Below are 16,374 nucleotides of genomic sequence, written 5' to 3'. Positions count from 1 at the left end.
GACATTTTAGCTCTTCAGTTCAGCTTTCCTCCCCTCCCTGCTCAATCCCACAGCATGTTTTCATGACACGTGTACAAACCTGAACTCTCAACCAGACCCTAACACCAGGCTGTTGTTCTGCGGGATGTCTGCCCCACTGAAGGTCCTTCTCACCTCATCCTGCACAGAGGTGGGCACTGGTGCCCCAGGCTTCTCTCTGTGTGCCGTGATTGACTGAACAAGACAGACAGGTTAACACTTAAAAATTTGCTTGTAATTATAGAGTATACTTCTCACTTTTTCTAGTGTATGACACTATCAGTATTTTGTTTTCATTTTTAAGTTATTTTTCTTCAAATGGGGGTGAAAGTCCATTGACATGTAAAGTCTGACCCCTGTTCGAAAGGTCCAAACGAAAAGAACAGTGGGAAGGAGGAAGAAATAAATAACCCCCTCAGCTGACGCTGCATCCAGTCCATTAGGCTTACTTTGCCAAGATCTTAAAAAATGCAAATGAAATTGCTTCCTGGGAAGAGGAGCAGGAGTCTGTGATGTGTAATCTCAAATGCTTGTAAACAAGGATAAATCAGGAGACCATGTTTCTTTTTAAAGATAAGGATTGGAATTTGTCTCTGTCTTTTCTTGGATTGTATATTAAAATGGGGCTTTGATTTGCCCTGTAAGAGAAAGCATTTAGTGGGCCTTCTTTTCCAGGTGGATGGGAAAAAAACCTAGAAGTCTTTGGACATCAAGTCCTTCAGGGAATAATTTATGTCCTCACCACTCAGAAAAGGAGGCTTGTTAACTGGGAGAAGGAAAGTTATTATCTTCTTAAACTGCATTTGTAGAAACAATATAAGTCTACCAGAGAGAAATCAGCAAATTTGAAAAACAACATCTGCATTCAAATTCTTGGGACATTTATTGTTACAATTGGAACTTATTTATTTGTATTTATTTATTTACTTATTTATTTTTTAATTTATAATCTTTAAATTTTATTTAGAAAATTAACTTGAACAATGTGACATTGATCAATAAGAGTACATAGGTTGCAGGTTTAAATGTTAACATTCTGATATGATTTTCAATTTATCAATCAAAAAATATGCTTTTATTTAATTATTTATTTAGTACCTTCTGTGCTGCACTTTGGAGACTATTTAAAAAAAATTTTTTTTTTCATTTTTCCGAAGCTGGAAACAGGGAAGACAGACTCCCCCGCATGGGCCCGACCGGGATCCACCCGGCATGCCCACCAGGGGGCGATGCTCTGCCCATCTTGGGGCATTGCTCTGTTGCATCCAGAGCCATTCTAGTGCCTGAGGCAGAGGCCACAGAGCCATCCTCAGTGCCCGGGCCATCTTTGCTCCAATGGAGCCTCGGCTGTGGGAGGGGAAGAGAGAGACAGAGAGGAAGGAGAGGGGGAGAGGTGGAGAAGCAGACGGGTGCTTCTCCTGTGTGCCCTGGCCGGGACTCAAACCAGGGACTCCTGCTCGCCAGGCCAACACTCTAACACTGAGCCAAGCAGCCAGGGCCTGGGGACTATTTTCTTTCTTTCTTTTTTTTTCTTTCCACTTTTCTGAAGCTGGAAACAAGGAAAGACAGTCAGACAGACTCCCGCATGCGCCCGACCGGGATCCACCCGGCACGCCCACCAGGGGCGACGCTCTGCCCACCAGGGGGCGATGCTCTGCCCATCCTGGGCGTCGCCATGTTGCGACCAGAGCCACTCTAGCGCCTGAGGCAGAGGCCACAGAGCCATCGCCAGCGCCCGGGCCATCTTTGCTCCAATGGAGCCTTGGCTGCGGGAGGGGAAGAGTGAGACAGAGAGGAAAGCGCGGCGGAGGGGTGGAGAAGCAAATGGGCGCTTCTCCTGTGTGCCCTGGCTGGGAATCGAACCCGGGTCCTCCGCATGCTAGGCCGACGCTCTACCGCTGAGCCAACAGGCCAGGGCCTGGGGACTATTTTAAAAGGTCATTTTTTCCTGTACCTGGAAGCTCACAGATCAGGTTTGGGAGGGCTGTGCACAGGTGAGGGAGAAGATGGCTTTTGCCATTGCTTTTTTTTTTTTTTTACAGAGACAGAGAGTCAGAAGGAGGGTTAGATAGGACAGACAGGAATGGAGAGAGATGAGAAGCATAAATGACCAGTTTTTTGTTGTGGCACTTTAGTTGTTCATTGATTGCTTTCTCATATGTGCCTTGACCATTGGGCTACAGCAGACCGAGTAAACCCTTTCTCGAGCCAGAGATCTTGGGTCCAAGCTGGTGAGCTTTGCTCAAACCAGAGGAGCCCTCGCTCAAGCTGGCGACCTCGGGGTCTCGAACCTGGGTCTTCTGCATCCCAGTCCGATGCTCTATCCACTGCACCACTGCCTGGTCAGGTTGCCATTGCATATTGAATGACTTTTATGTGTCAGGCATGATTCAAAGTGCGTTATATGCTACAAACTCTTCTTTTTTTTTTGTATTTTTCTGAAGCTGGAAAAGAGGAGAGACAGTCAGACAGACTCCCGCATGCGCCCGACTGGGATCCACCTGGCATGCCCACCAGGGGCGATGCTCTGCCCACCAGGGGGCGATGCTCTGCCCCTCCGGGGGGTCGCTCTGCCGCGACCAGAGCCACTCTAGCGCCTGGGGCAAAGGCCAAGGAGCCATCCCCAGCGCCCGGGCCATCTTTGCTCCAATGGAGCCTTGGCTGCGGGAGGGGAAGAGAGAGACAGAGAGGAAGGAGGGGGGGGGGGTGGAGAAGCAAATGGGCACTTCTATGTGCCCTGGCCGGGAATTGAACCCGGGTCCCCCGCACGCCAGGCAGACGCTCTACCGCTGAGCCAACCGGCCAGGGCCTGCTACAAACTCTTTTAATCTTCAGTAACTCTATGAAATAGGTGATATATATATATATATATATATATATATATATATATATATATATATAATTTATTTATTTATTTTTTACAGAGATAGACACAGAGAGAGGAACAGATAGGGACAGACAGACAGGAAGGGAGAGAGATGAGAAGCATCAATTCTTCATTGCAGCTGCTTAGTCTCTCCTTAGTTGTTCATTGATTGTTTTGTCATATGTGCCTTGACCAGGGGGCTACAGCAAAGCGAGTGACCCCTTGCTCAATCCAGTGACCTTGAGCTCAAGCCAGCAACCTTGAGCTTCAAGCTAGTGGCCTTTGACCTTAAGCCAGTAACCATGAGGTCATGTCTATGATCCCATGCTCAAGCCAACGACCCTGTGCTCAAGCTAGATGAGCCTGCACTCAAGCTAGATGAGCCTGCACTCAAGCTGGTGACTTCAGGATCTTGAACCTGGGTCCTCCGCATCCCAGTCCAATCAATGCTCTGTCTACTGAGCCACTGCCTGGTCAGGCGAAATAGGTGATATTTTTACCATCATTTTACCAATGAAGAAACTGAGGCACAGAATGTTTGGAAACTTGCCCAAAGCCAGTTACCTAGGAAGTGGTAAAATCATGCCACTAACTCAGGCAAATTAACCATGATTGGGTAGAACACACACACACCTATGTCAAAAATAATAAATAACTAGTAATCACTAACAATGCTAAGGCAAACGATAAGTGGGGAGAGATACTATGATACATGATAAATGAGGAAATCATTCTGGGTTGGTGTGGTCAAAGAAGGTTTTGCGACATGAAACACCAGTTAGATCCAAACAAACCATCTCCCCCATGGCATCTTGTTGGAGCGGTCCGGTCCGTTAACACATGGAGGCCCTGCGAAGCATGCTGGACAGAACCTGTGTGTTTAACCCATTGTTTCTCAAACTCTTTGGGTATGAGGTTGTTTTTCTTCTTTTCAGGAATACTTAAATAACTTTTGACACAAACATTTTTAAAGCACTTTTGAAAGTGTTAGTTTAGAAGAATAAAATAGACTTCAGGGTCATTTATTTATAGAGAGTACCCTGCACTTCTCTTCCTCTGTGGTCAGACGCCGGGGGGATCTGAAGATGCGAGAGGCAGGGTCACTGGAAACTTCTCTGGATAGGGTTTGTAGGATATGAGTGGAATTCATGATCCTCAAGTTTTATTTACTCAGTAAACCTTCTCTTTAGCCAGGGTTGGACTATCGTGAGCTCTAGGAAAGGTTTAGTTAAACAGGTTGGTTTGCTGTGGCTGACTGAGGGGTATTTACTTTTAAATGAAAAGAGACAGTTCTTTATTTTCTCTGGTCTTTTTTTTTTCTTTTCTTCATTTTTTCCTAAGCTGGAAACGGGGAGGCAATCAGACAGACTCCCGCATGCGCCCAACTGGGATCCACCCGGCATGCCCACCAGGGGGCGATGCCCTGCCCCTCCGGGGCCCCGCTCTGTTGCGTCCAGAGCCACTCCAGCGCCTGAGGCAGAGGCCACAGAGCCATCCCCAGCGCCCGGGCCATCTCTGCTCTAATGGAGCCTCGCTGCAGGAGGGGAAGAGAGAGACAGAGAGGAAGGAGAGGGGGAGGGGTGGAGAAGCAAATGGGCGCCTCTCCTGTGTGCCCTGGCTGGGAATCGAACCTGGGACTCCTGCACGCCAGGCCGACGCTCCACCGCTGAGCCAACCAGCCAGGGCCTATTTTCTCTGGTCTTATCCATGTATCTTTAGTTCCACAGGAACACTGTCTTCTTCTATAATAAATTTTTATAATATTTTGTCCATATTATAAATATTATTTTATGGCCCAGCTGGTCACCTGCAAGTATAATCATGTTCAATGTCTTTTGTCTATTAATGGATCTTGTGTTTCCTTTTGTACAAAAATTGTATAACCCAGAGAAAGCAAAAGGCGTAATCCCAACTTTGTAGATTTTTGTCTTTAAAATATATAGGTGTTTACATTTGTTCAGTACCTCTTTTCTGCTAGAAACCTATGTTTTAAGTACGTGCTATGTTTTATGTATGTTCTCAAATGTTGACCTCACAACCACTCTGGGAGGTAGGAGTCACTCTCATTTTATATATGAGGAAATGAAGGCTCAGAAAGACTAAGTTAACGAGCTAGGGTTAAACAGCAAGTAGTAACAGTCATTTGAATTCTGCTTCGTCTGACTTTACAGCCCGCACTTTTAAAACTACCACATTGTTTCCTTAAAAGGGAAAAAATTACTGAAGAATAAATCCACCCTTGAAATACTAGAATTTAAACCATTTCAGGCAATGGAACCAAAGATACATTGTTTTTTAGATGACACAGACAAGGCAGTCATGTATCTTCAAATCATATCAGCTTTTCCAATGATCTCTCTGGCTTAATCGGAAAGAGAAAAAGCAAGCAAGCCCATCATGGACTGTTCATAGCGGAAGCTCATTGTTTAGTCATTACCCTAATGTTTAGCTATTGTGTTCCCATGGAGGTAGGACTGAGTCTTCTCTCTTCTCCGACAGTCTATTAAGAAGAGTCTATGCCTTCTGTCCTGTCCCAGGACTGACAGGGAGCTGGAGCTGAGAACATGTTTGAACATGTGTGTGTAGTATGAACCTTCTCTCTTTGAGCATCCTGGAGGCACTAATGCGGCCTGCTCCCATGGAGCCTGGGAAAGCCCAGGGGGTTCAGGGCCGGAGTCAGCGTCACCAGCCAGAATTAGGGCTCTGGTGACATAGATGCAAGAGAGAGAAATGATTTCCTTCCTTCCTTCCTTCCTTCCTTCCTTCCTTCCTTCCTTCCTTCCTTCCTTCCTTCCTTCCTTCCTTTTCTTCCCTTCTTTCTCTCTCTCTCTCTTTCTTTCTTCCTTTCTCTCTCCCTCTCTCCTTCCTTCTCTCCCTCCCTCCCTCCCTCTCTCCTTCCTTCCCTCCCTCCCTCCCTCCCTCCTTTCTTTCTTTCTTTCTTTCTTTCTTTCTTTCTTTCTTTCTTTCTTTCATTCTTTCTTTCTCTCTCTCTCTCCATGCCTCCCTTCTTTCTTCTTCCCTCCCTCCCTCCTTCCTTCCTCTCTCTCTTTCTCTCTCCTTCCTTCCTTCCTTCCTTCCTTCCTTCCTTCCTTCCTTCCTTCCTTCCTTCCTTCCTTCCTTCCTTCCTTCCTTCTTTCCTTCTCACTATTTCCTTTTCAGAAATTCCTGACTAAACAGCAAACAAAAACCACACCACCTTCTACTATAGAATATAGAGGACGACACCAAAAAGTAGGCTACAGCTGAGGAACAGCTTTTATTATTATTTTAATGTTTATTTTATTGATTTTAGAGAGAGCAAGAGAGAGGCAAGATCATCTGCTCCTGCATGTGCCCTGACCAGGGATCGAACAGGAAACCTCTGCACTTTGGGATGATGCTCAACTGAGCTATCTGGCCAGGGCAGGAATAGCTTTCATTTGAGCAATGAGATGAAAGGCTAATAATTTTATCCAATCTTGCAAATAAATTAGCCAATCTCTTTAAAAAATGTAAAAAGGAGTTTGTTTTTCTAATGTAAAGCACCAGCATTCCTTTACTACACCCGCTATAAGGAAGTGACTCAGCGCCAACCAGGCAGCTCCCTGATCCTTTCAGCCATCGGCTTTGAAGAACACACTTTAACACCCTATAGGCTGAACTTGTGTATTTAAGCTAGCTTTCTTCCTGAATAAATTGGATCTGTGTCACTGAACCTGGTCCCCGGAGTTGGGTCTTTGCGTCTCTGTCGTCCTCACCCCCAGTGGGCCTTGTCCACAACTGGCACCTCGAACAGGGACCCAACTGGCATCCAAGGGACGGGTGAGTGACCCTCTGCAATGGAAAACCTTCTCCCTCACTCCTGAGCCCCGCAGGCTCGAGCCCTGCATGCCCTATTGCAGAGTAGGCGAGTTAAAGTTAGTGAAAAGGATCTTTGTACCTACTGGGAAATCCTCTCAGGTTTCAACCCTTGGCTCTGGGATGCGCCTCTTTGGGACCCCAATACTTGGGCCCAAGCTTTCTGGCGCATCCATTTGGCTGAAGTACAGGAAGGACAAACTTTCCATCTCCTCATTCCTGCCCTGTTAGTGAAACATGCTGCCTGACCGGTGCTCCTGCTGAGGACCCTCTGCAGGTCTCTAAGGTCCTACAGGCTACTCCTCTTTCAGAGGAACCCCTACCTCTGTATTCGCCTCCCCCTGTAGAGGAAGAAAAGGGTTGGGCCACCGAGTTTGATGGATTTGCAGTTGAGCGTGTAGAAACGAAACTAGATACATTAGAAACCGTACCATCAGCTCTGTCACCCGAAGAAGCAGAAGTCACTACTTCCGCATTCCCTGTAGGGGTGGGGGGTGGGGAGGGGCTCAATACCCCACTCCAGCCTCTCAGATGCTATTTTCTACCTCAGTTTTAACTCCAACACGTGTTCCCACTGTAGACCCATGGACCAGCCTATACGCCCCCATGTGTCTTTTTTCTTCCCCCCCATTTGTCTGTCTGTCTTGTCTATTTTTCTGTATCTCTCACTCTCCCTTTCCCTCCCCTCTCTCTGAAATGGTGCTGGAAGGACCCAGCCATGGCACAGTGGCGGGGACCACACCCTCTTCTAACACAAGGGAGAGGTTATGTTGTGTTTTTCAGCCAATTTGGATCCTAGGAATCCCCCAACCTGCTTGACAGGGTTTCTTGGGCACCCACTAAGTGGTTCAGTCTTCACCCGTCCAAAGCCACAGCCCTGGCCTCCTCCACACCGACTATGCCTGAGGGAAGGAGGTCCTCAGCACTCCAGAAGACCTCGTGCCGGTGTGCACGCCCCATCACCTGGGGGGATATGGAGGCTTTGGCAATGCGGGCCCAGAGAGTGGTCCCTGATGGACCCCCAGGTCCAGGCACTCTGTTCCTCCTCATGTGTACCATTATCACAGTGAACTCCCAGGCATGAGGAGATCCTCACATCTGGGCAGCTGTTCCCCACCCTGGCATAATTATGCCTGTTGAAGTTAATAGCACACAGTTTCCAGCAGTATTTTCCAGTAACTGCTCTCTTAGTCTCCCTTGTGACAATAGTGGCCGGGAATCTCAATGTGGAATGGTACTATATGGGGTAACCTCAGTGACCCAATGCTACTTAAGTTTACTCTGAATAATAACACTGTCCCCTTGGAGAGGTGGGTCCTCCTTTGAAATCATACTACAGGGGACTTTGCTGAAAACGGTACTACCAACCAAGGCTCAGTAATTGGCCTACAAGCCCTCTGTCCCCTAGCTACCAAAAGCTGGGCCCACCACACTAACCTTGCCTTCCCAGGGTCACCTCTTTGCCCGTTCCTGTATGACGAACATCTAAGAACACTCCCGAGAGAAAGAATTCCCTGGAGAGACTGCCGTATTGCCTCTGGCCTGGATGTGCAGACCATCAACCTTGGAGTTTGGCATCAGAAGCTGAGAGATGGAATGCAACCATATGCAGTACACAGCCCATGGCAAGTCATCTGTTCCGTGTTTGGACGCTGGGACCTTTGTGGGAATAGGGCGTGCATGGACCTACTTCCATTTTTTACAATCAAAATGAAACTATGTTTAATAGCACCTGGAAGGTCTCTGTAACACAATGGGAGGGAAATGACATCCCGATCCCTAGAAGGAATGCCCTGTTTAAGACCCCCGTTCTATTTCCTAACTAGTCAAACATTACAGAAGCTTGCCTCATTGTTTAATCCAGCTAATCTATTAGTATATAGTATAATAGGTATTATAGTTGTTTTAGTTCTACTAGGGTTCTGTTGCATAATGTGTAGCATTCAGAAGCTACAACAACAGCAAGCTGTCATCAAGTCCAATGGGCCTTAATTAAAAGAGAAGGGGGAGATGCGGGTGGAGCACAGAGCACATTCCTAGCAGCTGTGGCTGATGCAATGCTGTGAGAATACTCCAGCACCTGAAACCCTCCTAGGCACACCCAGGAGGGAGCTTATCCACTATAAGGAAGTGACTCAGTGCTAAGCAGGCAGCTCCCTGACCTTTTCAGCATTGGCTTTGAAGAACACGCTGTAACACCCTATAGGCTAAACCTGTGTATATAAGCTAGCTTACTTCCTGAATAAATCAGATCTGCGTCACTGAACCTGGTCCTTGGAGTCGAGCCTCTGCGTCTCCATCATCCTCACCCGCGGTGGGCCTTGTCCACAGATATTATTGTCTGGCTAGGGGTTCTGTAACTTCTCTGAAGTCACAGAATAAGTTAGTGACAGAATAAGAACTGAAACCCACTTTAGTTTCCAAAATTTACCTGTGTTCTATTGTGTTGTACCCCAGGGAGTTTTAAATGCAGCTGAACCTTTACTGATATTCTGTGAGTCCTGTAAGGAGCGCTTACTGGTAATGCCAGTCTCTGAACAAGTTTGAATGCTCCTGTAGGGAGCATTTTTATTTATTTTTTAAAGATTTTATTAGCCTGACCTGTGGTGGCGCAGTGGATAAAAGCGTTGACCTGAAACACTGAGGTGGCTGGTTTGAAATCTTGGGCTTGCCTGGTCAAGGCACCTATGGGAGTAGATGCTTCCTGCTCCTCTCCCCTTCTCTCTCTCTCTCCTCTCTCTAAAATGAATAAGTAAAATCTAAAAAAAAAAAAAAGATTTTATTTATTGATTTTACAGAGAGAAGAGGTGGAGGACAGTGAGAAGTATCAACTCATAGTTGCTTCACTTTAGTTGTTTATTGGTTGCTTGTCATACGTGTCTTGACCAGGCAAGCTCAGGATTTCAAACCGGCGACCTCAGCATTTTAGGTGGACGTCTTGACCAGGCGGTGGCGCAGTGGATAGAGCATAGGACTGGGATGCGGTAGGTGGACGTCTTATCCACTGTGCCACAACAGCAAGGCAGGGGCTGGGTCTTTTAATATCCCAAGTATCTAGCACAATCTCTGGCACATAGGAGATACTGTACTCAGTCAATATTGGTTGCACTGAAATTCACCTGCTTACATAGAAGTGGCTTGTTTGACAATGTTTCAGCTAACTTCCCAGGTACATTGGTGTCATGTCAGACCTATACTTGGAATACCACCGAGGTCTTACTTTGGATTTTGCTTTTGTTGATATAAAGTGTGCGTAAAGAAAAAGGGGTGTGCCTTCAGATATGGGAAGTGTTAAGAAATCAGTGAGATTCTGAACACGAGTCTTATTATAATGGGTATGGGGATAGAGACAAGGGTGTTTCTGGGAAACAAGGGTGGTGTTTTGTTTTTCTCTTCTATTTCTAGATAAATTTAGGACACTCAGGTGTCCTGCTTGAACTGTCCTGTTTTCCTTGGTGGCTTGCAATCCTGATATGCAAGACCATACTTTGAACACGTAATTCTTCAACTGAGTCTGTTGTTTTCACAACCTGAAACTTACTGTACCTCATCCTCTTTCATATATGAGTTATACGAAGATGAATTAGAAAAACATCAGGACTCAAGAGAAAGGTAAAGCTGAATGGGGGCCCTCTTTCTCCGACGTGGGACGAACTGGCCAGTGAGGCCGTTGTGCACACAGCTGTTTCTGCGCCCTCTAGTGGCAGGAGTCAGTCACGTGGACCATGTCTGCATCCTGCTCTTTTTCTTGAAAACTTCCCCTCCGGAGCAGGGGGGTCTTTTTTTGTTGAATCCAATTGCATAGCTGGTAACATGTTACCTGGTGAGAATCAGGATATTTTCATATTGTTATATTTTTAAGAAATTATCTTTATTTTAATTGTTTATCTAGACATGCCGATGGATATTTAGGACACATTTTGAACAAAAACTCACAAGGTGTTCTTTTTTTTTTTTCTCTCCAAACCTCACATGTGTACACAAAACAACACAATTTTAAGGGTTTGTTTAAAAGAACAAAGCGTAAGAAATACAGTTAGATACAAGCTCATAACCAATTTTGTAATCAGTGAGCAGATCCGATTCTACATGAGAAAAGGTTACAAAACAAGTCTGTGTTTTGTAGGAAGCACTATATGAAGACAGTGTTGCAGGACGCGCTCCAAGTCCCTTTGGGGGAAGCTTTAGCAAGTAGAAACAGAGCGGGCTTTTTATTCAGCCGAGCAGGGAGTTATGGGTAGGTCAGGGTTTCATAAACAAGATTCTGACTCCTCACGGATGCTGTTAAAAGGAAAAGCAGGCTTTGCCTATCAGGTCTGGCAGTGGTATATATTCTCTCTCCCTTATTTTGATTTTACCTTTACTTTGCTTACTAAAAATAGCCCTTTGATTCCTTTCTTCTCAAGCAATGAAAGAATTAAACTGAAATAGTTGTCTTTGATGGTCCATGGACTAGGAGAATAAAAATGTGAAGACAAAGTCCATGGGTGATTCACCAGCTGTGTCTTAACTAGTAACTGGACTCCTTGTATTGAAATATTTCAAGAGAGCCACCAGCAGGCAAGGAAAAAAAATGTTTTCACATTCTCTCTCTCTCTCTCTCTCTCTCTCTCTCTCTCTCTTTTTGTTTAAAAAGAAGAAACTCAAGAAATCTCCAGATGGGTGAACGGAGGCCACAAATACATCTAGTTAATGCATCACGTCTCATTTTACTTCAGGTTTTTATTGTGCTACCAGCTGCTTCACAGGCTGAACTGTGGGATATTTGGTAGTTTTCTCTGTGAGTTCTTCTTTAAGACCTAATTATAACATAAACACGTTTGCCCTATAAACTTGGAACTACTAAAAAATATTATTTGTTTAAGTTACAGTATAAATATAATTTAAACAAAGTTCATTTCCTAAAGTCAAGGTAGAGCTAAAATAGCATTTTCTTTCTTATCTCTACTGTATTGTCCCCAGTAATGGCTTTCCTTGATTTGCTATCATGTACATTAAGGACAGATGACTCAAAAAGCCCTTTTTGCATTACCAAACCCAAACAATTTAGGTTTGGAAGCAGGAATACATTCAACACATTCCCTTTTGGGGTCCTACCAAGCCAAGAGCCTCAGAGTATTAAAACAGTAAAGAATCAACTGTCAGTTCATAGTTATTACAGAAAAACAAAAATAAAGTTAGCGTTAAGTTTTCACAACTTCCCTTCTTACTCCTAGCAACAATTTCAACTTATCATCCATCCGTTTTGTAAGGTTTTCACACTTTCTTGAGACTTGTTTGGAGGTTCTAGCAGGGGAGCGCAGCTACTCGTATACCCTTGACCGAAGAACGGTCCTCTCCTCTAGCGGGGAAGGTCGTCCTCTTCGACCGAGCGCGCAGCTTCGGGAGGGACGCACATGGAGCGGTGAGGGAGGAAGGGGACACCCGCCTAGCCAGCCAGATCAGCCGAATCAACCCTGGCGATCAATGGGGTGACAGATGTCGCAGCCAGCTCGCCCTCACATCCCACACTTTCTTTAGTACCATCTGACAGTCTCTCCACATGTAACAAAAACTATAACCAACGTTCAAAAATTACCCTTAAACCTCAACTCTCCAGGCCTCAGTCTCTCTACAGGAACTCATTACCATCCAGTTAAGTTTCTAACTTTTCATTGCATATTAGAAGAAAAAAAAGGTTGCATTTAGGAAATGAGAGCTGTCCTTCTATCTTGCAAAACAGCTTGATAGTGGCCGAAATGATCAGATTATCACCTTCCACTACCTCCTGGTTTAAGGTGGTAAAGGGGGCATTGCCAATTCTCGCCTAACATTAGTTATGCTAGAACTCCTAAAGAAAACGTCCAATGTGCAAAGTTAGCCAACTAGCGAAGACTGCTGTACCAAAATGATTTTATGGCCAAGTGTCTGCAGAAAAAAAATGGCGACAAAATCCTGCTAGCTGCAACCAGGAATGAGCATAGTGACCTGCCGGGAAGGCAAATGCTGTCAGAAAACTGAAATATTTTCTTTACTTAAATATTGCTAACTTCAGCTAAACAGGTGGGCAGTTGTTCACAATGAAATTAAGGAAAAAGAAAAATCCAGTCACTCTTAACACCAAAGAAATGCACGCCAACCATAGACCAAAGGTGCTTTGGTACTGTAGTCATAACAGATGGAGGTGTGGAAGGGGAGCCAGGGACTTACTTCCCTGATGGTTAGATGACAGGGTCATAGAAGGTTTGTGAGACCTGCTATGACTCCTGCAAGGCTGACACACTGCCATGTTCCATGACAAGAGTCACACACACACACACACACACACACACACACACACACAAGCTTATCAGCCGGCTTGTTGAGACAGAATGTGCAACATCGCTGCGTTGGAAAGTGACTTCAGGCTTGCTGAAGGGACTCGTTAATCTGAGGAAACGCTGCCTGGTGCCATAGGTTAAACACTATGGGCTCAAGCGGAATGCACGTGAAGTTTCCGAAATATTTCCTCAAAGACTTTATTCAGTTTTGGTTTGTGACTTTAGCTGGGAAGCTTAAAGATGGACAGGGGAAGGCAATTCAGAAGGACATCTGTGAGGATTTATGTTAGGCAGCTTTCAGAGGATGAAAGATGTTTTAAAGTTAAGGCCTTTATCTGCAAACAACAGTATATTAATAAACTCTATACCATATTTACAAATGCATTCTCTTGTATTAAAACTAACAGGATTCTGTTCACAGTGCCATTGTTTATACAGGTAGCAATCCCATAATACTCATGTATCTCGGCATGGGAATCAGTAGCGTTCGGTATTTACAGAAAATGTACATGTGTGAATATAAACATGTCACTGAAACTGAGTTATTGATAAAAGACAGATTGGCTAATGGTGCAAAGGAATGAACTCTACAGCACCTTCCCCTCGGATCGGATAGGAAACATGGTTTCTTAAGTTGAGAAGATGCCCACTCTCTGACCCCAAGTGGCGTAAAGTCAATAACAAAACAATGAACCCCCTGTTCAAGTTTGGGTACACCGAGTAATCTTAGTCCAAAGTTTTAGATCCATTGTCTAGTGCATAAAATATAAAAGTTAAAAAGATTTATTATTATTTTATAATAATAATAATTATTATTAAAATAGAAGGTCCTTTCTCTCACGCTCTCGTTTGTGCTCTTGCACTTAAGACCAATATCCTTGGAGTTCCAAATATGCTGGTGTTTTTGTCATGCAGATCAGCAGTCGGATGGCAAATGCTAGAATGCTCTGGGCTTCAGCACTGCTGCCCGTCACAGTGGGACCCAGGGCCCGTGGGGGGCACGGCAGGAGCACCTCTTTCTCTCTCCTCAGTCCTCTCCTGGAGGGGCAGCTCTGCCCTTGGAATCAGCTCCCATGTTACTGAATGGAGTTGCCCATTTCGGCAGCGAATGCTGAGGTGACGAATGGCTTCTGTACACTTGGAAAAAGGAGGGAGGCAGGGGAGTAGGAGAAAGGCGGCATTCCAAAGAGCCCCAGGCTGAAACCCAAGAGCAGCTGGGCCTATGGGCAAGAACCCCGCAGAGCTTCTGTCCTCGCCGGAGGCCTCTGCTCTGGGCGGGTCCCACTCTCCCAGGGCGCAGAGCAGGGGACGGGCCTGGCGGGCACTAGGGGGCGACGCCTTCAGTCACAGCCTGCTCCTCGGTCTCAGTCCCGCGGTCGGGGTGGTCCGGGCCGCCGCCGCCGCCGCCGCTGCCTCTGCGCTGCTTGGGCAGCAGGCTCTTCCACCGGGCTTTGTTGTGTGCAAGGTGGCTCAGCATGTTCTCAGACAGGGGGCTGTTTCCCGTGAACCGGGCCCATTCCCGGAAGAGCGGCTCCACGATGTAGGTCATGAAACCTAGAACAGGCAAGGCCGATCTCGTCACCGCAGGGCCACGAATCCTCCTCATTCCTTCCTCACAAAATGCAGTTTGATGGAAAGAGGGGAGCCCCAGGGGTGAGGTACAGAGGGGAGAGAGGAAGTCCTAGCTCCACTGGGGAGAAGAGAAATCCCTGAAACTGAAAGTCAGGTCTAAACCTGAGACAGCACTCAGGAAAGTCTCACTGTGGGCTGGCACAGAGGAAGAGAGGGGACACTTCCAGTCCCAGGGGACTCAAGACAGAAGCAATGGCTGCGTTACTTAGGACCCACTGGAAAACTCTGTCTGGGAGGCTGAAGCTCGTAGCCCCCACTAGACTCTGTTTATCTGTTTGGATTTTTCCAGTTTAGCCTGATCTGTCCCTGCACACCACACCCTCCAACCCCAAACTATACAGCTGGGAGATGTGGGCAGAGACCGAGGAAGATTTACGGTCTAAGGGTTGGTCTGTAATCACCTTCTCTTTCTTATTGGCGTGCCTGTGTAGCATCCGTGGGATCTTCCTAGTCACTCAGTCCCCATCCCGTTTTAAAAACAGGTATCTATGGTAACCACATTTTCCTGAGCTGAAAATCAGGACATATGATCTGACAAAATAAGTGTGTTCTCATGACAACAGGATAGAATCTCTGAAATCAGGTTCATCTTGAAAATCCTGGTTGCATGCTAAACAACGTGAATGGAATGTTTCTCTTTGGTGGTTCAAAATGTCTTTCACAGGTGCCTGGCAAATTTCTCTCCAGCCAGAGCTGAACAAAGTAAATCTGAGGATTAGGATTTGGGTAGTGGTCTGTTCCTTTTGTGTCACATTTACAGACCCTGCACAAGAAAAGCAGCCTGGTGGGAGGGAGCTGGGTCAGCAGGCCCGAGGCCCAGACCCCTCTGCCCCTCTTCCCAGCAATTCTGTAACTTCATCTGCCCTGGATTCCTTCTGGGTTCAATTCTTTCGTTTTTTTTTTTTTTTAAATCACACCCCCTTTCTCTTTTTTGGGTAGATGAATCACTTTAATTGTAAAAACAACAAGAATGATATTAAGGGCAATTTGGAGAAAAAGGCAATTTCAACATACGTATTTTAATATTTGTAGATTCCATTCCAATCTTTGTAACTAGATTAATTTTGTCTCTATTTCCTTAGGATGACTTTATCACACTTAGAAGGGAGGTGGGTTAGATTTGACCCTCAGTGATCACAAGCATATCATTTTCACATTTTCTTAATTTTGAGCTTCTCTTTTTCGGGTGCTCCCTTCCCTCCCAATGTCAAGGCTAATTAAGCTTTGAGCCTGGGAGGGGTCTGCAGCACTGTGAGTCTGAGGCCTGTGGAAACTTGTCAAAACATGAATGGGCGCATGTCAGGGCCACAGTTTATAAGTAAAAGAGTTAATTTAAAGTTCAGAGTGGTCTTAATTGGAGAGAATTGCAAGGAAAAGAAAGATTTGCTTTATACATAGATGGAATTGGTAGAGTGCTTAAGGAGTGATAGAAATTCTTTTAAAAAAATAATTTAGTTGAATTTTACTGAGTTGACACAGGCTAACACAACTCTACAGGTTTCAGGCGCCCAACTCTACAACACATCTCTGTAGATTGTATTATGTCTTCATGCCTCTCCTCAGTTCTTCCTGGGTCAAAAATATTTTCCCCACTAAATTTCCAGTTTGAATTGCTTAATTATCTTATATATAACTAATTAAAGTAATAATTTTTTAGATTCATTAACATCACATTTTTACAGTTTAGTGCAATTGACACCTGAGACTAAAGATATATATATT

The 16,374-nt window shown here is 45.4% G+C and overlaps 1 protein-coding gene across 3 annotated transcripts in view; it reads right to left on the bottom strand.

The window, feature by feature from the left end:
• Positions 1-12,869: 12,869 nt before the first annotated feature.
• The window catches only part of PDE7B (phosphodiesterase 7B), a 336,495-nt gene continuing 332,990 nt past the window's right edge, over positions 12,870-16,374 (bottom strand). For all 3 annotated transcript variants that reach the window (XM_066248440.1, XM_066248442.1, XM_066248441.1), the window contains one exon: positions 12,870-14,574. In XM_066248440.1, the coding sequence (XP_066104537.1) occupies positions 14,345-14,574 (230 nt within the window). In that variant the 3' untranslated portion in view covers positions 12,870-14,344. The remainder of the gene's footprint in view (positions 14,575-16,374) is intronic.

Source organism: Saccopteryx bilineata, chromosome 12 (assembly GCF_036850765.1).
Source record: "Saccopteryx bilineata isolate mSacBil1 chromosome 12, mSacBil1_pri_phased_curated, whole genome shotgun sequence".
NCBI classification, from domain to species: Eukaryota; Metazoa; Chordata; class Mammalia; order Chiroptera; family Emballonuridae; genus Saccopteryx; species Saccopteryx bilineata.
The sequence above is the reverse complement of the archived record's forward strand: the minus strand, read 5'-3'. Positions and strand labels throughout refer to the sequence as shown.